Source organism: Chamaea fasciata, unplaced genomic scaffold, assembly GCF_029207755.1.
Source record: "Chamaea fasciata isolate MVZ Bird 193981 ecotype frontalis unplaced genomic scaffold, bChaFas1.0.hap1 SCAF_18, whole genome shotgun sequence".
In the NCBI taxonomy this organism is placed as follows: domain Eukaryota; kingdom Metazoa; phylum Chordata; class Aves; order Passeriformes; family Sylviidae; genus Chamaea; species Chamaea fasciata.
The window spans coordinates 3,083,580-3,106,076 of record NW_027094103.1 but is presented as its reverse complement, the minus strand read 5'-3'; the positions used below and the strand labels follow the sequence as shown (position 1 = coordinate 3,106,076).

Below are 22,497 nucleotides of genomic sequence, written 5' to 3'. Positions count from 1 at the left end.
TGGCTATGTGACTTTCACAAGGGCAAAATCTTACAAGAAGCTTTGATTGCAGGGATAAGGTTCTGCTGCTGGTACATCTCTTTCCAAATTAGAAAAAAAGTTCATACATCAGGAATTTTTTTTTGTTCTAAGAACAAAACATGAAAAGCAGGGGCTAGAGAACCATATCTTATGAAACAATGCTAGAGGACAGAGTTCCAGCTGCCTTTATCTGGAAGTGTTCTTGTTGGACTACTTCAAGGCTATTAATAGTCCTGCAGTTGTGGAAAAGCTGGTCAGTTCTGCTCAGGAGCAATTGCTTTTTCAGTTGTTTAGACTAGTGGAAGTGAGCTAGCTGCTTGTGTCTGGATGACTGAAGGCTTTTAAGTTTTCTTAAAACAATTGCCTGCTTAGACAGAGAAGGTGCCCAAGAGAAGCACATTGCTCTTAGAGTGGTTCCATTGCTTAATAGAGATGAATAAAGCAGCTTTTAGCTCATGGCAAGAGCATTTATCAAATGCATCAGCCTCTAGCATTTGCTCTCCTACAAGAAGGAAGTAGGGGTGTTTAATTATAGGGGTGTTTAGATGCACAAAAAACACTCCCCCTCATGTTATTATTATACATTCAAGAAGACAAAAGTGATTAGAGACACCCACTCAAGCACTAAATCCTTGGAACAGTGGCTGCTATTCAGCCTGGTAGGGAAACATCCAAGCCTTGATTCTACTCCAAGCATTTCCACCTGTACTTTTTCTAGATCCCTGCATGGGTGAGCTGAACTGTGTGTGCAGGTGTGCTTGGCTTAGGAGCCTGAGTGGAAGGGGCAGAAGATGAGGCTGTTGCTCAGATTGGGCTTCACTGCTGTTTCCTCACATTCACACGTTGTTTAGAGGTTAGTTTAACAACAACTAATACACTGAGCCTCATTCCTCACACTTAACCCATGGCATTTAAATGGCAGCAATTCCCTTCTGGGTCTTCAGTGAGGCCCGTTACTCTTCTGAAAGCAGATTGATCCTCCCCACCCCTGGACTAATTGAGGCTTACTGCATCTCAACTCAAACCCTAGTCCCATCTTACCCACAAGAACAGTGCTAAAAATTAATCAATATTCTGACATAATTTAGTACAAGAGCAACTGATACAGAGAGCTGGTAGAATCAACTTTATTTACAGAATGTTACTGGGAAAGTGTCAAGTTAAAAAAGTATGAAAACAATCTTACAAGGACAAGCTGGTGATTGCATGTTTTACAAGGATTGTTTTGGGAACAACCACTAGAAGTATGGGTGACCTCCAACAGCTTCCAGGCTGGAGATTTCAGCTTGCTATTTCCATACAACACTGTCGCTGCTGCACTGAAACAAACCCACCACAGCACGCTGGCAAGGGTTAGAATACAGACAAGTGATTTATTTTTTCCTGCTGCTGGTTTTGCTTTCAGTGAGACCTAAGAAAGAGCAAGTCTGTGAGAGTTCTGCTTTTACTTTCACCTCTTAAAAGAGCACAATGGCCTAAGCTAGGTAGAGGACATGACAGCAGTACTAGACTCAACACAAGTGAAGGAGTGAAGTGAGGAACCATGCAGAAGGATGGAAGAGAACATTGAACTGTTCAGGGAAGTGAAACAGGCTTAAAAGGAACATAGTATTTTAAAACCAAATATACACAGTAAGATCACAAAACTACCCCATCCTCCCCCTTTCAAGCCACAGAACAAGACTCCAAAGGCAAATTTCACAGTAATGGCATCACTGGATGCACACTAGATTGAGGACAGTTCTTGGGACTCCCTTCCATGAACAGCACTGAAGGCAGTACAGAATATCCACAGCTATGACTGAGGAGTTGAAGGGTGAGGATTCCAAGGCTCCATTTTGATGACCTTTAGTAACTGGCTTGAAAGATTAAAACAAGGAAAATACTGCAGCTAAACAAGGACCAGCACCAGCCCTCTTGAAAGAACAACCAGTAGGTACCTACAGACTGAAGATCTGGCTTTATCATGACTGCACCAGGTCCCACCCTCAAGGCTTCCAAAGACTAAACAATTCTCTCATTTGGTGGCAACAGTCACAGGGAGTCAGACCTTTGTTACATAGACAGCAAGATGTGGGCTTTTACTTCGACACTTTAGCTACACTGAGTGCACAGTACATGACAGAGAAATGTGAGAGGGAGACCTAGAGGAGATGAGCAGCAAGAAAAGGCAAAGCAACTTCATCCTGTTCACTCACACTTAGGATATGCAGCTTTAATCTTAAAGAAAGTCCCACACGTACAATGGAGAAAGGTCCAAACCATAGGCACAACTAAAGCTCAACTGTTATCAGCTACTCTTATGTACAGCTGTATAGATTCAAAAAGGCTATTCTAGGTGTGTATGTACAAAAGATTGTTTATACACAAGTCTGTACAGAAGGGTCTATACATGTAGTTTTCTGCAGAAGGAATCCACAGCTGCTACCTCTACACTAGAGAATATCAGCACTTCATTCACATATCTTACAAAAACAAACAAACAAAAAAAAATTAGACACTTCCAGGATTAAACTGGCTTTGTCGTGCATCTAAATTTCTTCAGGCTTCACTATCCAAGCCATAATGGATCCTTTAGTCTTGATGCAGACATGAGACCAGGACAGGTGCCATGTGCTTTAGTCTCTCAAAAGGAAATTTTGCACAGAGTGCTAAAAATAAAAGCCCCAAAAAACCAAACAGAGGTGAAGTCCTGACTATGGACATTTTCATCCAGTCTAAAGAATCACAAATGTTCCACCCAGTGGTCACTGTTCACTGCCGGTATTCCAGTTCATCTACACTGATGACTTTGGATGGCATGGATGGAAGAGGCTGCTGCAACACATCTGAACCAAACCATTTTGCAAGGCCAATGGGAGAGCCACTTCTCTGGCTGGGGCGATGGTCGAGCTGCGTGTGCCCGTGAGATAATCCAGTCCGGGGCAGCACGTTTTGAGGGGTTGTTTGTGCACCAGCAGGTGATCCCTGTGCTCCAGAGCCTGTGAAATGTAAAGCTGTTAGAGGTGGAGTAATACCCAGCACAGATTTGCCCTCGAGCTATCACCTGATAAGGCATGTGAGCTGCATGTGGCTTTTATTCTTTCTATGAGCCCCAGGAAGTCCAGGCACCACGTGTTTAGTGTCATTAGTACTCCCATAAATGGCCTGACACTGCCAGTTCCGGACACGGTATCACACGGGTTTGAAGGGAAGACCGGGATCAAATAGCATTTCCCTGGAGAAGGTGGGTGGCCTGTGGCCCAGGAAGGCTGAAAGCTTGCACACATGCTGCAAGAGTCAGAGCTGTCAGTAGCAACACACGTTCTGCAACCGAACACTTCACTTGCACTTAGTTCTGGCGAAGCAGCCTGCAGTGACCCAAACCACCTGAGACCCACACAACGTTAGTGATAACGAATAACTAAATTAAAGTAGCTTCCTGCTAGCACAGTGTACTCAAAGCCCCAGAGTGTAGCCCGGATCTCACAATCCTGCGGTCAGTTTTACCCTACCTGATCGTTGTAGCTGCTGTTGCATCATGGCGAGCTGCAGAGGTGTCCCCGAGCGTGGATTCAGGATGTGATGGCTTGCTGTTGGTAGTGAGTAAAAAGGCTGGCCAAGGATGGGAGCAGATATTCCCTGCAAGTGAGACAGGTCCACTCCAGGAGGAAGCATACCTGTTGAAAATGAGCGAGAGAACTTCTCACCTGATAAGCATAAGGAATTTAATGTAAAACAAAACACTTGTGTTTAGACGCGTTGGAATTTATTGTCTGATTTTAAAGGTCAGTTCTGATATAATACAGACTACCAGTAGCATCAGTCTGTGCTGTTCCTAACACAAAGTCAGTCTCAAAGAGAACATGCGTGAAGAGGGAAAGAAGCATGGATTACCTGCTTGCAGCAGAGGAAGGTGTTGCGGATGGACCCCCTGTGCCATCATTCTCTGGACCAGTCCTGGGTGCAGTTGATGAGCAGGTCGTACAAGTGGTACATGGGGAACAAGGGGGACTTGATGAACAGGACGAAGAAAAGGGCCTCCTGGTACTGGGGAGGCCATTGTAGGAGTCTTCCTACCAGCTGATTTGGGCCTGTAGTCTTGCTCTTTGGTGCAACGATTTGCTTGGGTAAGAGGTGTGGAACATGCAGAGCGTTGCAGTGCAGGTAGTTTGGTACCTAAGGTGGGCAAAGTTCCTTGATCTGCATTCTCCACAGAACTAGACAGTAGGTTATCTGTAGCTAGAATTGAATACAACTATTACAGTCCACAGCTAGAGATTGCACCTAACGAAAATTAAAGCTTAATGATTGGATTTGATAGTTAGATTTCAGAACTAGCTGAACTGTAGTTGTATATATTTAATAGTAAGCATCTTTTTTCTGGATGCTGCTGGCCAAATTATTTCAAAAGAGTAATGAGAAGGAGTATGTTCCACAGAAATCCCTGTACAGGAAACTTAAATTAGATCAGAGTCAGCAGTAACTCCACTTTTAATTCTCATTTTTCCTTTTTCTTAGGAATTTTGAACTAGCAGCATGGATGAGTCACTGCCAAAGGTCACAGGAGGCACAAGAGACCTCCCTAGACAAGATTTTAAGCTGGAGTTGTGCCAGAAGTCAGTTTTTCAGTTTAGCTGTGTTTGGGGGTTAACAGCAGCCTTCTATGTCTGACATCTGCTTAGCAAGATTCGGAACACTAAAGCACCTCCAGAAGCTACTTCCACAGACCATCCAGATGAGTTGGACAAGGCCTAAAACACCTTGGCATCAACTACTGCAGCGGAGGTATTTCAGTTGGACTGCTACCATGAACTGCAAGCTGCCTCTGCAGCTACCAGAGCTGAAGCACAATGCCGTGACCGCTGACCACGTCAGGCAACTGGTGCTGAGCATTTCCTTTTAATAGCCTCTTACATCACTTTGGGTGACAGAATGCTTCCCTGATCTGCTACGCTTAACAGCTCAGCTGGTCTCAGTTTTGACTGTTCAGTTGTCTCAAGACAACTCCAGGTTTTCAGTTACTGGTGTAGACAGCTGTGGAAGCATTATGGTCACTGTGCTTGTTCAGCAAGAAAAGTTGCAAACAGTTATGGTCCAGGCATCTTAGTTGCTCAGAAATTGATAGGAAATTAAGCCCCAGCAGTACTAGAAGAGTGCACTTGGAAGTGAATCCCCTCCTCCCACAGGCTCCCTCACTTCTACACCCTCCTCAACTCCATGGATCAGGAATGTCTAAAGGTAGCCTGGCTGTATTATGTGCTGAGATAATCTGAGTCTATTCCAAATCCCTTTTGTTTATGGTATTTTAAAGCCATTACAATACCTTCATTTGGTCTCTGATTTTCATCTTTAACATCACTGATTTTCATTTTCCCAGAAACTGGATCCTCTTTGCTTTTCTCCTTGCTCTCATACATCTTGCGAATGACCGAGGTAGGTGTGAAGGAAGGAGACAGCTGCACAGAACACAGCAAGAAGCAAAGCCTCACCCAGTGCTCATGACCCACACCACAATGTCTCAGTTGTGGGTGGACACCAATTCTAGCACATCCTTTCCATTTAAAGCTCTTTCGGATCAGCTGCTGTGTGCCCGTGATTTCGCTTCACCTCGTTTCATAGCTTTAATTCTATAGTTTAAGCATTTCTCTTTAGCTTTTTTGCAAGTCCAATATCAAAGTCTGCAGCTGTTCTCAGTTAAATGTACCTTAACAGGCTTGAAACAAAATAGCTGAGCTTTAGTGTAAGTTCCAGCTGTTTCCCCTTTGCTGTTGGTCAGAAGGACAGCTCCACAGATATTCCTCTAGAGCTGCTTCATCACCCTGTGCTCAGGGCTGGTGTTGTGCAGATAACTATTGCCTCATCTGGGTTTTCCCCCATTCACAGTTTCATAGCACCTGGGGAAGTCACTCATTTGGAATACAAACTTGTATTACTTGTTTCATCGGGCAGGTGATTCTCTGTGTCAGTCGTGAGCTGCGAGTACCTGACTCATTAATTGGAAAATTTAGATCAAAACTGCGTTCTACGCAGTACTGAAGGCAGAGAGGCGACAGCTTGGCTTTGGGATTTTACTCCTTTTCCAAGTGACCCTGAAGCTCCTAGGTATTATTTCAACCCACAGACACTTGGGTCAAGCACTTCATACCCAAACACCAGTGTTCTCTGAAGCATCTCATGGCTTTCAGCACTGGTCTTCTGAAAATTTAGGCACCAAAATATGATGGCTTGAATTTTCAGAATCACCTTCATTTGGTTTCAGAAGATGAGGTCAAGGTAACATTAATGCTATTTGTTCAGTTTTAGCTAAGACAGCAGTCAGAAAAGGCTCTTTTCCAAGGTGAAGACGCTCAGTTTAAGCATCAAGGGAAACTCATTCTTGTATCATGTGGCCACAGATACAGCACGAGTATGATTAACTCCATGGCCTCCCTTTCTGCCATTGATTCCCACTGCTGTCATCTGGTTCCTGCAGACACTTTTACAGTTCTCCTGCAGCACTGAACATCAGGTACTGACCATGCTGGTGATGGATGCTGCGGGGGCTGGAGAAGATGCATTCCCTCTGTGTCCTGGTGCAGGGGATTTAGCCACTCGCTGCTGCCTGTGAAGGGACAGGGAGTCAGGAAAGGCTCTGCTCTTGGCACAGAATCAAAGGCAGCATTGCCAAGAACCAACGCAACCCTGAGTGACTAGTGCCAATATCTAGCGAAAGACAATATTCCCATTAAAAATCAGTTAATAGCATAGCCCTTAAATTTTCCAGTTGGGTGCTCACCTGTTTCTGTAGCCATCTCTGCTTTTGTCCATTTGTGGTTTACCAAAGCCATGCTGATAGAAGTTTGCTGCGTGTATGGCCAAGTCATGTGGGAGTGCCAGCCCCTCCAATGCAGCTTGCTGGATCTCCAGGGGACTCATCTGAGGCAGAGTTGCACAAAAACCACACAAGTCAAAGCCCGTACTTGGTTGGGGTTTTTAAATACTGGAGATCTTTCAATACTGAAGATTGACTGCCATAGCTACTAATGCCTTCCCCAACACCTGCACACCAACAGTCTGTTTTATTAACAGGCAATAGAAGTTTCAACAAATCTTATGCCTGAGGTACTCCTAGATGGACCAAATTGCAATGAGGTTCTGAGACTGTAGTAAATGAGACTTTGCATCCTCGCATCCAGAGTAAACTTAATGAAGCACGAACATCTGGATGCAACAGCAAAGTGTTTCCACAAGTTAGCTCTAGACCACAGAACAGAGAGAGATGCAAGCACATTAAACAAAAAGAATGCCATCTCACCTGTGCAGCAACTGGGCTCATGGGCTTCCTTACACCTGGAAATGGATCACCAAGCAATTGCTGAGAACCTTGTCCAAAACCTAAAGAATATTTAACAGTTGTATTTAAAAGTACTAACAGTTTCTTTCAATACACAACCAATATCCCAAAGTAAATTAATGCTGCATGAATTAAGAATTCCTTGTGAAGACTCTCAGCTCAATCCCTTAAATCCACATAGAGCTATATCTCTTCCTTTTCACAGAGCTGGAGAGCTACAAAGGAGGCTTCTGGTAGCGTTTTGTAATACAAATGGCCAAGCAGTCCTTGAAAGTTATTCTCACACAGCAGCTGAGCACACTATTCCACACCAGAACTCACTGTGAGGTCTGGGCCATGAATTTCACATTACAGACTAGTAAGTGAAAGGGCACTTTGCACCCAAAAGGCAGTTTGCCCTAGCTGCCCAGCAAGTGCCAGGAAGTTTCTGTAGTTCTGGAAAGCAGTCTTAAGAAAAGCTCAAGTAATAAACCCCCACGTTGCACGCAGCCTCACCAATGGGTGAAGATATTCTGTGGCGCAGGTAATCTGCAGAAGCAGCTCGCGTTGGGAACACAGGTGCAATGGGGGGAGATGGGGCTCTCTGTGCCAGCAAGGAGGCTGCAGGCTCCAAACCACCCATCAGGCCACTTAACACATTGGATGAAGCAGGTCTGGTAATGGGTGGGCCAAGAAGTTCCTAAGAAGAGGAAAACATTCAAATTATGACCAATTTACACAAACAAGCTCGTTTTACTGCACTACAGGCTGCCCTGTTTAGAGCAATTTAGAGACAAGGGGGACTTGTGCAGCCAGGTACACCAACCCTGGTTTGCCCAGAATTTGGCACTCAGCAAGCTTTTTATTTTCAAACTGTAATTATAGGAAATAACAGGACAAGACAAATTTTTAGGTAAACTGATCTAGTCCCTAGCTCTTCCTTCTCTATAGTTTCTTGTCTGACTACTGATCCCAGAATTGCCTTAAATGCCTTATTTTTAAATAATTTTTGTTTTCCCATTGGGGATATGCTTTTAAGTACTTCCCTCCCCCCAGTTAGAATACCTGCAGAATATTCTTTGATAGAGGCTGGCCTGACATCTCTGGAGGTGACATTAAGTGGCTTTCAAGGCTCTGCTAAGAAAACAAAAAACACAGCAAGTTAGACATAGCCACAACCAAGCTCATGAAGAGACTATCTGCATTTGTCTCAGTGACAGAAATAACTTCATCTTTTCTGTTAGAACAGTAGTTTATGCATCAGCCAAATAAAATTTCAGCAAAGTTAAGGGCTGAGCTGGCTCACAGATCTCCCCTGTCTAGAAAAATGCCCCGTGCTAGATTGCATACAGGGTAGTTCACTGTGCCTCATTCAGGTTGGGGTCAAATATATGAATTTAATTCTGTAAAGTGGAGATGGAACACTGAGGCACTGGTTAACTGAAAATACGTACAAACTGGAAAGTATTTCTATGTTAAAGAAATTATTTAAGGTATTCTTCTGAGCATCAAAATTGCACATTAATGTAGAGAGACACTCAGAAGCAAAAGTCTTGATTTAAGTTCTGAGATCAATCTGCAAATTCTTCACGGGGCAAATTTGCATTCTTCACTATCTTTTAGTGAAGTGGGATGAGTCTGAAAGTCCTTGGGCATAGTTTGGCAGGAAAAACAAATGCCTTAGACCTACTCGGTCGTTAGAAGTATCTTCTGGTGCCAGAAATATTTACTGACAGCTTTTGGGTCAAGTGCACTGTTCAGGCAGTTAGCGGCAGGATGAAATTTCATCCTACAATCCCTTGCAGTCTAAACCTTACTATCACCTGTTGTTTAACATTAATCTTCCAGCTAACAAGTCCTCACCTCAGTTTCATCTTAGTACAAGTGATGTTAAAAGTGTAAAATAATGGATTGTTCCCTGCCACACCTCTACTAAACAAAAGGCCCTAAAAACATCTGGGCTTCAGGTAAGGGTTGGCAGCTAACACAGGCCACCAGAGCCAGGCTGCTACTTACATTGACTTTGGGCTGTGAAGGCAGAGTCCCACTTGCCTTCATGCTGCTGACCAGTTTGTTAAACGCAGTCATATCGCCATCCTTCTTCATCTGTCTGGAGCCACTGACATTCAGGGCTTCTTCCATCTGCTCAGCCATAAAGGGAGTGGCAATTTTCCCCTCCTGATCCACTTTCAGGCCTTTTAGCCCGGCTTCAACTTCCTCCACTGAAAGTACAACTCCTGAATGTGCTGAGAAATACAGGAGAAATACTGATAAAACACAGTTCTGCTCTCAAGTGAGCTAGTAATTCTTGTGCAGGTGTTGAATAGAAGTTGTTTGAAAACTAGGAACAGCTAAAAACTTTTTTTTTTTTGATATTGATACTAGCTGTCAAACCATGACTGACCTGTGTTTAGACAGACATTCTAAAATATCCAAATTCAGAGAATTGACACGTACAACTACTGCCATGTAAGACTCTCCAAGAACCTGTTTAGGCTTCAGCTACTGAATTCTCACTCTCATTTATCCTGCAAGAAATGCTGTTACTACATTTTACAACTTTTCCTGCGTTTAACAGAGAACATTCACGTGACAACTGAGTTGTTTTCTTTTTCAATCAGGAAAGTTTCCTTTATCTCACACTCCAGGAGACCAGATGGTTTTACAGCCACAGTGCAAGCCATGTCAAATTTCTGAAGCTATTGTAAGTAGAAAGAATACATACCTGGAAATCTAGATACTTTTAAGGACTCAGCTACACACTTAAGCTCAGTGTGTATAAAGCTTGAAGTAGATTTTCTGCTCAGAAATTAAAGCCTCTTATAGAAAGATTTCACTGGCATAACCAGCATAAGGTACAGTGCTCTTGGCAGTAATTTTTTCCTGTATATGCATATATATATATACACACACATCTATAAACACCTACTGGTGCCTGACATCAAGGCTAAACATGCTTTATGGACCAGCTAACACACATCACAAGGTATGACACCTTAAAAGAAAAGGAAGAAGAGACAGAAGCATGCCATGGGTTGCAGATGTTGGCCCAAAGAAATAAGATTTACTGGAAATTTGGGCAAGAAGGTGGAGAAAAGAAACAATGATGGCAGACATGCAGCATGGAACATGAGTAAATATGATGCTGGTGGAGAGGAATTGACCTGAAAACTCCACAACACTTGAAGAGCTGTACAGCATTTTATGGGAATGCAGAGCCCCACATCAGGTACTTTTGAGGGAATGGAAGCTTGCCCACAGACTTTTGTTCCTTCATCCTTGGTTTGTGAGGATCAAAGTTGAAAAAGTTTTTAGTAGGAAAGTCAGACTAAGCAGAACAGAAATAGAACTACAAGTCTTTAAGTGAAATTAAGGAAGTTCTCCACATGTTAGCCAACACTGCCTACTCCCAGACTGGATGCTGAAGAATATTTGCAGTGCTTAGATGCTTTCCTTCCTAGCTGCTTCACATTAATCAGAGGGGCTTCACTTTTTCTTCAGTCCAGTTTACATGGCAATACATGCTGCTTGCCAAAGAGAAACCAATCTGGAACTAGGCCTCAAGATTTCACAGACCACATGCACTTGGTACACTCCATGCATGCTATGGGCTCAGACATGCAAATCCCTAAGCTGGAGGCACCCTTGAGAAAAAAACAAACCAAAACCAAACACATTCTCAAGCCACTGTTCAACTTCTTAAGATACTGACATTTAATGGATCAATGTGATCCATGACAGACACTGTCAAGGATGACTTACACTGCTGGTTTTTGGTAAAGCCAGAGCTTAAATGTCACAGTTTCAGAGCTGACACTACCAGTCACCAGTACGAAAAACCTTATACAAATGCCACACACAAAGCTGGAAACTCAGATCAAGACTTGCATCATCTTATAATGGTTTCTGGCCACTAAAGCAGTCTGAGAAAGTCCTGAAGTCATCCTGTGATTAGGATGAGAAGAGTCAGTGATGATATTGACACAACTGAGAGCTGCTGAATACTGAGTTTTCAGTACTGTAAGTAAATCTATAACACTGCCTACTGCTGGATTTGGCAGTGGAGGTTTCCAGAATACCAAGCCTCTTGCTGGGAGATACTGCATCACGAGAACTTGACAATAGCTGAAGAGGCACTTACTGCTCTCTCTAAGCTTTTCCTTGTTGGCTGAAAGACTTGAGAGAAGAGGTTTTAAGTCCACTTTGGCTTTCTGTAGCATTTCTAGGATGTCCACTTTGTTTTCAGAGTGGTCTTCCAATGGAATGGGAGCAAAGTAGTTTCCAGAGTTCTGGCCAGGGGAGAGAATGGCTTGCTCTAGACCTGAAACAGCAAAACCAGGAGCACTGCGACATCAGTTTACCAACCCAATGGCTCAAGATGAACAACACTGGCAACCAACTCCAACATGCCACTGCAAAGTTATGCCTCACACCCCTTCGCCCAAGATCAGCTGGAAAGTCATCAGGAAGCACAGACAAGAACATTTATTAAAAAAGAACTTACAGCTGCTTACTCTAAGAGCTTCCAGAAGAACGCCAAGTGCTTAAACTGTGGGAGAATTCGCTGTCCTAAAGCCTTATCTGCCATCTTCTCATTGAATGAGTAAGAGAGAATGTGGAAGGAGCTACCTGGCCCTGCACTGTCCTGCAGCCTTACCTGCTAGCCTCTCCAGTTCCTCATGAGGGGTAGATCTCAAGCTGCTTGACCGACTTCCAGAACGACTGGGATTAGAAAACCACCTGCTGAACCTGCTGGCAGACACTGAACCTTCCCCCAGCACATCCTCTATCATCTAAGGGAGGGAAAAAAGAAAGGAACGTCAGCAACATCAGCAACACCTCTGAAAGCTTTACTGTGCAAGCAAGATTCTTCTGCTACAGACAACTAGATGCTGCTCCCAGAGTTTCAAAGCTTTGATCTGCTGCTTTCCTGCAGTCAGTTAACATAACCCAGTGTACATCTCTAACTGACACTAATTATTTACCCACAGTGAAGCTGTGACTGAAAAAGCACAATCTGAGCACCCAGACCATTAACCACGCCATTTAAAAGTAGAAGTGTCAAAAGAACTCCAAGTATTTAAAAACAAGTGCATTATAAAAGCATAACTCAAACTAAAGCTTCTCCTATCCTGCAGGACAGTACCCAGTTAAAGCCTGGCTCAATAGGCACAGATACAGTCTCAGGCAGCATGTTTTCCTTTAGACAAAAGGAAGAGCAGCTTCTTCCTCTCAGAGAAATTGGGTTTTTTTGAAACATGGAGCATTCAACACTGTTTACAACAGGAAAAAATAGTATTGCTTCATTTGGTTTTGATTGTTTGACTCCAGCCTGTTAGAAGAATTAAGACAAGAAATGTACAACCTATCATAACACTTGTCACAGACATCACCAGCACAAAGAAACTCACTTTTATGACAAGTCATAACATCTGCCCATCTGTTTCATCAGCAGGTATTTTCACTTGGGAACTCCCTGATTTTGAAAGGAGTCACCTCTTGCACGTGTGCTGAAAATCAGATTATCAAGCCTAAAGAAACCATTTACAACTTCTGTAGGGAGAGGGAACTCTCCTCCATGTATTGACCAAATTACTGGCACCATTTGATGACTTTTCTAATGCAAGCAGCTTGTCCACATTGAAGATTAGGTCAGAAGTCATTCTTTTCTCAAACTTCAATGTTTCTAAACCATGTCAGGTCTGTTTGTTTGCAGTCAGAACACAATTTTTGACTTTTGACTGAATTGGTAGGCTGTGTTTATCCAACACAGGAGTAATAGTTCTAAAATATTAATTAGCCTCTTAAAGGTTAAAGTAATGAAGATTCAAACCCTTTAAGACATAAATCCTTTCAGGCACATTACCACCAGTCTCTCCAGGCTCACTGCCTGCCAGGAATTCTGCACAGAAGATCTGTTTGCTGCAATTCCCAGACTCAGATAGAAAAGGTTGTCTTCAGCTAGACTAAATTTGTATAGTCAGTCTTCTCTGAACAGATCTTTAATAATTCCAGAGAAGATCCACTCAGATTGTCAAGTTTGAGCCTTCAAGTAGTGACCAAAAGAAAGGACAAATAGTCAGCTGGTTTGCCTGAAACAGTTTGGAGATGGAGCCAGAGCCAGGGATAGCACTTAGGCAGAAACATCCTAACACTCCAAAGCTGAATCTCTGCAAATTCATCTTAAACTCACACACTTCATAAAGGAACCTCCACAAAGTGACAACTTTTAGCTTTCACAGAATGCAGCTGCAGCAAAAATGCTTCTCATGAATATACACAGTCTTTAAACCCAGAAAACTCACTGAAGCCAGGCCAGGAACACTTTTATCCAAGTTAAAGAACTCATTGAAGTCAAACTCTCCCGGAGCTGGTTCTTGTAAAACAGCTTCTCTAGGAACTTCTTGATCTGCTGGGGTTTCATTGGCAAGGACAGTTTGCACTTCATCCTCTTCTGCCACTCCACCATTGCATTCTATGCCTTGAAAAGAAAAATCAAGTGACTGCTGAATCGCTGACTTTGACTATTTCCTGTGGGAACAGTGCCTGAGAGCCAATGCACTTGCCCAAGGCTTAGAAGCACAGGCCCAAAGAAACCCAGTCCCCAGCTGATAACTCACCAGTGACACTGTGCTGGCTCCTGCAAGAGAAAGCAGCACCCACTGCAACTCCTAGCACAGAGCTTCTAGTCTGGTAGGAGTATCAAGCTCAAAAAAATAGGAATTGTCATTTAACCGTGCACAAACAACTGCATCCTGATCAGCCTGGGCTGTTATGCCACACCAAGCACATACAGCTGTTGCAGAAAGTCAACAGCTGCTGCTGTTTTTCCATCAAGAATCTTTTGGCAGCTCCTGCCTTTTTGACAGGGGTTCTTAATAGTCAGCATATGACAAATACTGCTTCTCCTCCATCAGGAGCAAGGCACTTCCCACTTAAAAGATTTCTCAGCAAGCTTGCACAGGGCACTGCAAACAAGTTGTGACATGGCTACAAACTCCTGTGCTTGGAACTGCACTACAATCCAGTTATGGTGTCCACCTGCAGAACTCTTAGCATTAAAAAGTCATCTTCTCTCTTACCATACTGCTTTTTTTTTTAATAATCCAATGACTGCACACAAATTCAGGTCTCCTAATCCAGTTTAAAGCTATGTTACTGGCAGCTGTATGCCCAGATCAGTGTTCCTAATCTTAGCATTACCATAAGGAAAAAATATTTCAAGTACCTCAAAGCATTAGCTTAATTTAAACAGAGCCTTCAGCACCCAGCAGGATATATGGACAAGAGCTTTAGAATAACCTATCAACTCTTGACATCATTCAACATCCATACAAGGTTTTTTCCCAGCCTCTCAATCCTGCCTCTCTTTGGGGGAAAAAAAAGTAATTTATAACCTAATTGATCTTTCAGATTACAAATACCATCATAGGCTTTACATGCTTCAGGATGACCAAAAGCTGTGCAAGTTTAAGATAAAGGTGTTCATTTACACTTGTCTGGATCTGTCACAGTCACCTGCACACCCAGCACTCCACCCCACTAGCAGACAGGCAGAGCTTTTGTGAAATCTGCCCTCACCTTCTTTCAGTGAGGCTGTGCGTCGCCTCGTACGTTTTCTCCCTTTGTGATCTTCCTCCAAAATTTTATCGTCAAATCCTGTGAGCTCAATGGTTTCAGACTGACTCGTAGGCCCAGCAGAGAACCACTCAGGCTCCTCTTCAGTGTAGGAATCATTCCTTCTTCGCTCCCCAAAGACACGTTTGCTGTCACCAAATTCCCTCTGAAGGGGGATATTAAAAACATTAGCATTAATAAAATGCTGAAGATTCTTCCTCAACTTCCACCTTTCTCACCAGTTCTGGGTATTTCTAAATGTGTATACAACCCCTCTGTACACTCTAAGTTTTTAAATTTTAAGCTTCACAGCTGAATTTCTGCTTCATCACACCAAAAGCTACCTCTCTGCAAGTGCTTCTATAAATTCAGTTTTGCAGCCTGAGAGTTAGCAGTACCTCTTTAAAAAAAAAGTACAAAAAAAGGCCTGAAAGCGTGGAAACCTCCCATTTGCTGAAGTTAAAGACAATGAGTGCTGACAACTGCAAAGTCAAGAACTGCAAAGGAACTACGAGACTTTTGAATGTCTTGCTGGTCAAAGCCAGCCACAGGCAGGGTTTGTCTGATGAACAGCATTACATGCACCCCTGTGGAGCTCTCTGAAGGAATGCACCTTTTGAAGCACCAGGTGCTCACCCTTCACTCCCTAAGAACGAAGGGCCTGCTTGCACAGAACACTGAAGTGCCGTATGCAGCCCACCTGCCCCCAGTGCCGGGCGACCAAACCCCCAATTTAAAGCGCAATGAGCCCCAGAAGGAACAAACCCTGAAGCGTTTATCCTTGTAGTCCCTGTCGCGATCGCGGTCCCTGGCGTCCCCCCCGCGGTGGTCCTTGTCGAAGTTCCTGGAGGAGATGATCCTGCCGCTGCCGATCCTGCGGCCGCCGATGACACGGACGCCGTCGCTGTCCTTCTCCAGGGGGCTCCCGGCCCGGCGGGAGCTGACCGAGGCGGTCACATGGCAGCCGCCGCCAAAGCTCCGCCTCTGGGGACTCAGCACCACATCCAGGTCATCCTCCTTCACTCGCTCCCTTGGGTCTGCGAGTCGAACACCACGCAAAAAGCATTGAATTTAACGCATTAGTGAAGATAAGTGAGTTGTCTGTGTAGCAGCCTTCTGTGCCATAGCCTTGTTGCTATCCCAGGGCTTTTAAAGGAAAAATGCCCATGATTTAGTTCTGATGAAATAACGCTGATCTAGCTGCACCACAGGAAGTGCAATGAAGAGATTTACAGCTGGGTATTGAAGAACTACTGCGGTCTCCTAGGAAGTACCTGCTTTCTCGCTATAGACCTTCTAAGTACTCAGCCTTGAGCTGCAGGGAAATTGTCCCAGCACTTGCATTTTACTTCTGTATTCACTATTACACGGCAAGAATAGGAGGATACCACTGAATCCTGCCCAGGCTTGTTCTTGGATAAGTCACCAGAAACCCCACTGTAGTCTGGTTGGAGCAATCAAGGTTTTTGACACTTACCCTATGCAGTCAAACAATTTTCCGAGACTTTGTTTAGCCTCCTTTGTGTTATCCCAACAGAAAGGTTCTGCCAAAAGCCCGGGTTCAGTTTTGAGCAAGGTGCTGCAGAACACACTCACCTACTATCCTACGCATAAGAGAAGTCCGATCTGAATCCAAATCTTTTTTAAAGCTTTCCACTGGTGAAGTTCTTCCTGAAGTTGGATATAAAGATGCATGCCACTTCTCTGGATCCCAGACACCATCACTAGGAAAATAAAATTGCAGGATTGTTTTGCTACCTTGTAGTCTAATAAACACTTCATAACGCTGCTGCTGGAAACCTAGAATTCACTGGTTAGCAACCTGTAAAGTGAATTATCCTTCATACTCAACGCATAAATCTGCCTTACTATGGTTTATTACTTCACACACACTATTTGGAACTCTTCTGTAACAGCAAAGAAGTAAAATACCCAGTATCAGATTTTAAGACTGAAGTTTGCCTGGTACACTGAAAAACAGTTCAAGTAGATCATACTGTGCTGCTCTTAAGCATTTGGGTAATTTTACCTCAACCTCACACTTGTACAATAAATTCATCTGAATTGTAAAGAAACTGCTGCTTAATGAACTTACAAACACCAGCCAAGAACACTCATCTCCATTTTTAATTGAGCTACAGTGACAACATGGGAGAGCAATCCACTGAGCAAGGCAGCTTGTTACAGCCTGACCCAGTCTGGACTACACACCCATCTGTGTTCTTGGTACTCTCGCCTGCAAGTCTGTAAGACTTGGGCTGTGTGAAGTTATGAGATCCAGCTGAAAATAATCTCTGTTCAGTGAGCAAAATCCCTGGCCAGAGCATTGAGGCTTTCCTAGTAGATTAGTACTTCTGAAAACTGGACCCTGGAGCAGTCTGAACTTTGCAGCACATGTACCCCTCCATCAACATAAGAGCACTTCTTAGCTAAGTGGTTTTTGCAATTTAAAGTTTTATTTTGAAAGAAATGCATATAGCCTCTGTATAATCAAGAAAATACCTGTCATATTTTTCAGAAAGACAAGAAGGTCTTTTTTTAGAGTAGGGACGCTCTTTAATATCCAGCAGTTCCTCCTAGGAAAAAAAAAAGTTTAAAAATCAAGACATGAGTTTCAATTCAGACAAGATTTAAGTGACTCAAAGCATCTATTCCAGACTGCCTGTTCAATTTAGTGTTTTAATTTGACAGCCCAGGTTTCCTCATATGTTGTTTCACATCCTGTGAAATACAGCACTGAACGTTTCTATTTCAGTTGTTCTACCAGTGGCCACTGACCAAACACTCATGGGAAGCACTAAGCCTTACTAGGCCAGGTTCAGCCCTTGTGAACACTCCAAGGCTGTTCACACCATAAATGTTTACGTAGTCACTTCCCTGGACAGTTCAGCTTATAAGCAACACAGGCAGCATGGACACCAGAGCTGGTGAGTTCTCAAGAAGGAATCAAAATTGCTGTGGTTAATGCTATATAAGGTTCAGCAGGTAAAAAAAAAGCATTAGCACAATTCCAGTTACTGGTGTAAATCTGGAAATTCTACATAAGCTTGCCATTTCTGACCACCACCAACTCCAAGATACCATCAATATGGGTTAGACAATTATCCATTCCACCCAACACCATATCAATGCTGAATGATAACTTGTTTTCCCACTTTCTCCCAGCTTTGAACAGCCCTTAGTTTACCAGTGCACACCCTGAGCAGACAGTCACTTGACTGGCAACCAGTGCAGTCTCACTGCAGTTTGCTCTATTCAGAAAGCACTGTTAATGCTGTGACTATCAGTGCTTTAAATCAACATCAACTCTGCTGCAGTTAAGATGCACATTTCCATTTACACTTACTCCTTCTCCCAAGATCCCCCTCCTTCAACCTGCCTCACTCCCAACTGCACTGAATTGATTCAGAACTGTGCACAGATCAGCAGGCAGCTGGAAGGATAAAAAAAAAATCCCTACAGCAGACACCATAACCAGCCAAACTGAAAGAAAACTCTACCTTTTGCCCCCCAAAATACAATATCCTTCAGAACTTTTACATCATTTTCTCCCCACGTGATTAAAGTCAGTTCACCTACTATGTGAGTTTGACACTTGTTCTAGATGGCAGTTTGGTAGCCAGACAAAACATTAACATCACCCTGTATTAGACCTCGGCAAAAAGAGCTCCATTAAAAGGAGCCTGGCCTCCCTGCCCCCAGCTTCCCAAAATAAACCTCAATCTGTGATACAGTCAGAGCCTGATGCAGACACTACAAGTATGAACAGCCCTGTCCATCACCAGACTGGGAATCTGGTTTTGCTGGCCACGAGAGGGAGTCTGCAGCCTCTCATTCACATCCTATCACAATTCTTCCACTCAAGTGAGGAAAATTTGAATTGTTTCTTGCCTTTCATTCATTAGCTGTGCACCCTTGGAGGAACAGATTCCCAAGAACTAGAAAAGACACAGCTTAAACTGTACAGCACTCCTGTAACAGAGGAGATAAATGCTGGCACTTCCATGTGTGGGGTTTTACGTTTAATTCACACACATTCTAAGCAGGCTGGGAGAAAAAGCGTGCTTAGCTGTTATCAAACAGTTTCAAGCAAAAAGCTTAGAACTACTCATAGTATGAGCCAGATGCTTTCCTTGTGGTAATAAGTGAATATAAACCACTAAAGGAACTCACTCCCCTTTCCAAATCAGCAGCACATACCCCAAAACAGTGTTCCCTCAATCCCAAATGAGTAGCAAACTGGAACACATGAAAATACCCTACAATACTGATTACCACACCACCTCAAAATATTTGAGCTGCAACCTGTAGAGAAACCATATGATGCAAAGTATTTTAACACAGACTGATTTCTGGTATTTCTTGATTTAGGCTGCTTGGAAACCAACTGATAAACAAGACTAGGCACCTTCTGGCACTAGTTCTGCAACTTTATCCTGGTCAGAACTATAGGTACTGAATTAACAAAACCTAAGCTACCAATGCATTGGTTTCAGTAAACAGCCACCACCAGCATTGGCTGCATGATGCCCCAAAGAGCAGAGCAGAAATTGAAGCTGCATTCAGTTACTACACAAGAAGAGTTAGGTTAGACTGAAAGAGAATGGAGGCCACTTTTTCAGCAGGGGAGCTTTTGAAACAGCTTTTCTCTTTCACTTAGCAGTTAACTGACTAACTAGGTCTGAGTAACAGCATACTTTGCATCCTCAAAAGTTAAGGGCACATCTTCTCTAAAAAGTCAGAGATTCCCAAGAAGTTTTGCCAGTTCTCAAGTACGTGGTTTATTGTTGATGTCTACTTAAAATAAGCCAGAGCTCTACTATCTCAACAGAACAGAGCCACAGTGATAATTTTTTTTTCTTTCAAAAACAACCTACTAAAAAGCCCACAGCTCCGAATTCCTCAAGAAAGATAACACAGTCAGCAACAGTAAACTATCTCACCCTGTTCCACACTTCAGGCCATTTGCTGCAAAGTATCTTAACAGCTTTTCACAAAGCAATGACCACCTGTTCCCACAGCTTGCAGCCATGGGAAAATCAACCACCATTACAGACTCTTTCCAGAGGCGTTTCTCACCAGTGGTACCAAAACCCCAAACAAAATTTGAATCCTAAACCCCACAGCATATCAAACTCACTTTGTACTGGGACAATCTTTCTTTTCCATTTTCAAGTTGTTTGGCTCTTTTTCTTCCACTCACACATACATATTTAGGCATCACAGTTAAACAAAAGCACCTGTGTTAATGTTTTAGCACTGAGCATTGACTGGAGTCACAACTGTTCAAGCTTCCAGCAATCAAATATGAGCAAGTCTAATGTTATAAAAAACACCCAGTAAACATACGAGAGGTCCTGATAACATCTAGCGTCCTTCCTAGGAAATGGCACCTACTGCAAAGAACATTTCTGTCAACTTCTTAAAAGAACACAGCTGAGGGCAGAACTACGAAGCGCTTGAGAAAGCTGGTAGAACAACATACTTCAGTCCCTACAATAACCTCTCAGCACACGCTGCGGGGCGCTCAGATATTAAAATAAGGTGGTGGGAAATAAAAGCATATCGAGGACAAGATTGCACAACTGCATCACATTTAACAAGCTGCTCGTTTGATACCACCTTGCAAATCCTAATCCAAGCAAAGGCTTTTCAGCTTTCACCTCGCTGACTCCCTCTCCCAGGAGCCTCCACCTCCCACTCTACTCCTGCGACCGAAAGTTCCACGCACAACTCAGAGACCAGAAGAGGGTGGGCTGACCTTTGTGTAACGATGTGGGTATTTAGTTGTAATTCTGTTCAGCTCCAGAAAAGCATCGCCATTTTCAGTTTCTGTTGCACCTCCTCTTTTATCCATGGTTACTTCAAAGCTTTTGACCGCGGAGCTAATTAAAACAAAACCAACCCGTCAGATTTCTAGACGTACCTTTCTAGAGGGTGCATCTTCTCTGCAGCCCGAGTCAGTTTAGCACTCGGGCACAGCAAAGTAGAGCCGCGTTCCCCAGAAGCGCCTGTCCCCTCCCAGCGCCGCCCCATCCCCCGGCCCGGCCGGGCGGCTCTCGCACAGGGCTCCGGGCGGCTCCGGCGGCGCGGCCGGCCCTGCCCCGCGCCGGGCGGCGCCGGTACACGGACATCGGGCCGCGGGCACGGCCGGGCCGCGCGGCCGCCGGGGCTCGCGCCCCACACGCCCCGCGGGGCCCTGAGGGGCCGGGGGCAGCGCGGCCCGGGCGCCGTCCCGAGGCGCCGGAGCCGCGGCGGGGAGCGGCGGCAGCGGGGCAGGTGACTCAGCGGATCCCCGGCCGGCCGCACTCACCGGCGGGTGTCCCGCGCCGCTCCGCTCCGCTCAAGGCCTCACCGCCGCCCGCGGCGTTTCCTGCTCCGGCCACCGGCCCCACTTTCTCCCCCGCCCGCCCCCACCCGAGGGGCCGCACGCGCCCCGGGCCGGCGCTGCCGCCGCCGCCGCCGCCGCCGCCCCCCCAGCCCCGGCCGCCCCGCGCGCCGCCGCCGCTCCCGCTCCGCCCGGCGCCGCCTCCGCTCAGCCGCCGTAGCCGGGGCCTCGCGCCGCCCGCTCCGCACCCATTTAACGCCCCGCGCGCAGGCGCGTCGGGCGCGCGCGCCGGGGGCTCCCCGCCCGCCGCCTGACCGGGAATAGGCGGCGGGAGGCGCCGAGGGCGGCGGCGCCGCGGGCCCGCCCCGTGTCCCCGCCGCCGGCCGCCCGCGGAACCGGCGTCTCACCTGGCGAGCGGTGCGGTGGGTGAGGAGAGGCGCGGGGCTCGGCGAGGGCCTGCAGGCAGTCTGGGAGGGCAGCCCCGCGGGGGAGGCGGCCGCCGGCGCGGTGCGGTGCGCGCCATGTGCGGGGCGGCAGCGGAATCGCGGGATCGGCCCGTCCCTGTCCCGGGACTGTCCCCGTGTCCCCGTTCCCGTCTCGCCTCAGGGGGAGCGCGGGGTGAGAGAAGGGCGGGAAGCGGCGGGGCGATCGCGGCTGAGGGGCCCGGGAGCGCGCTCGGCGGGCGCTCCCCTGGCGCCGCGCGTTGGCCGTGGTCAGCGGCGGGCTCGGGGCGCTGCCCGGGGCAGCTCGCCTTGGCGTCCCGCCGGGCGCGGCCCGGCTCCCGCGGGGACGGCGCCCGTCCGGCCCAGCCCGGCAGCGGCAGCGCAGGGCCCCGGTGCTCTCGGCCCACACCGGGCTCCTGTCAGTTCGGAGTCTGGAATTCCCGTGGGACAGCAGGGCTAGGTTGGTGCAGCGAGCGGAGCTGATTTTTCGGAGGCACCGGGAAAGTCTTTCAGTTTTGCTAACAAGAAGCAGATATTGTTTTCTACATCAGTGTGAGGAATTTTACTGAGCGAGATCGCCTGCCTCCGTTTGCTCACAGCTCAGTCCCTAGGACTTGCATCCATTCTGCCACAGGAACCTGTGTAGGAGCAACGAATTTCGTGTAGGGCCTGAATAAAAGTGAATAAAGTGTTCTTTTCCCTGATCTCTAATGAAGTTGAATACCAGAATTAAAATCTGGTTACCTCTGGAATGAGAGACATATACGAGAAATAAACATTTCTCACCTTTTTTT

General features: G+C 45.6%; 1 protein-coding gene across 6 annotated transcripts; it reads right to left on the bottom strand.

The window, feature by feature from the left end:
• Positions 1–1,132: 1,132 nt before the first annotated feature.
• EIF4ENIF1 (eukaryotic translation initiation factor 4E nuclear import factor 1) lies at positions 1,133–21,350 on the bottom strand. Of its 6 annotated transcripts, none has more exons than XM_066199370.1 (19): positions 21,246–21,350; positions 20,694–20,817; positions 17,435–17,508; positions 16,529–16,656; positions 15,698–15,969; positions 14,897–15,098; positions 13,621–13,796; positions 11,973–12,108; positions 11,457–11,636; positions 9,332–9,561; positions 8,381–8,452; positions 7,832–8,015; positions 7,298–7,377; positions 6,779–6,918; positions 6,520–6,604; positions 5,327–5,459; positions 3,898–4,242; positions 3,516–3,680; positions 1,133–3,002 (listed from the first exon to the last, which is right to left on the bottom strand). In XM_066199370.1, exons 2-19 carry the CDS (start codon positions 20,787–20,789, stop codon positions 2,776–2,778), a joined length of 2,925 nt encoding a protein of 974 aa, XP_066055467.1. In that variant the 5' UTR covers positions 20,790–20,817; positions 21,246–21,350; the 3' UTR covers positions 1,133–2,775. The 6 variants fall into 6 exon arrangements, with proteins under 6 accessions (XP_066055467.1, XP_066055471.1, XP_066055473.1 ...); XM_066199374.1 differs by having other exon boundaries at positions 3,898–4,179; XM_066199376.1 differs by having other exon boundaries at positions 3,898–3,960.
• Positions 21,351–22,497: the final 1,147 nt, after the last annotated feature.

Excerpts from the sequence above, each read along its gene's own strand:
- EIF4ENIF1 (XM_066199370.1), bottom strand. The coding sequence starts at position 20,789 with ATGGATAAAAGAGGAGGTGCAACAGAAACTGAAAATGGCGATGCTTTT. Across the intron at positions 9,562-11,456 it reads GGAAAAGCTTAGAGAGAGCA|CACATTCAGGAGTTGTACTT; the intron begins GTAAGTGCCTCT and ends TGTATTTCTCAG. Across the intron at positions 3,681-3,897 it reads CCTTCCTCTGCTGCAAGCAG|GTATGCTTCCTCCTGGAGTG; the intron begins GTAATCCATGCT and ends CATTTTCAACAG.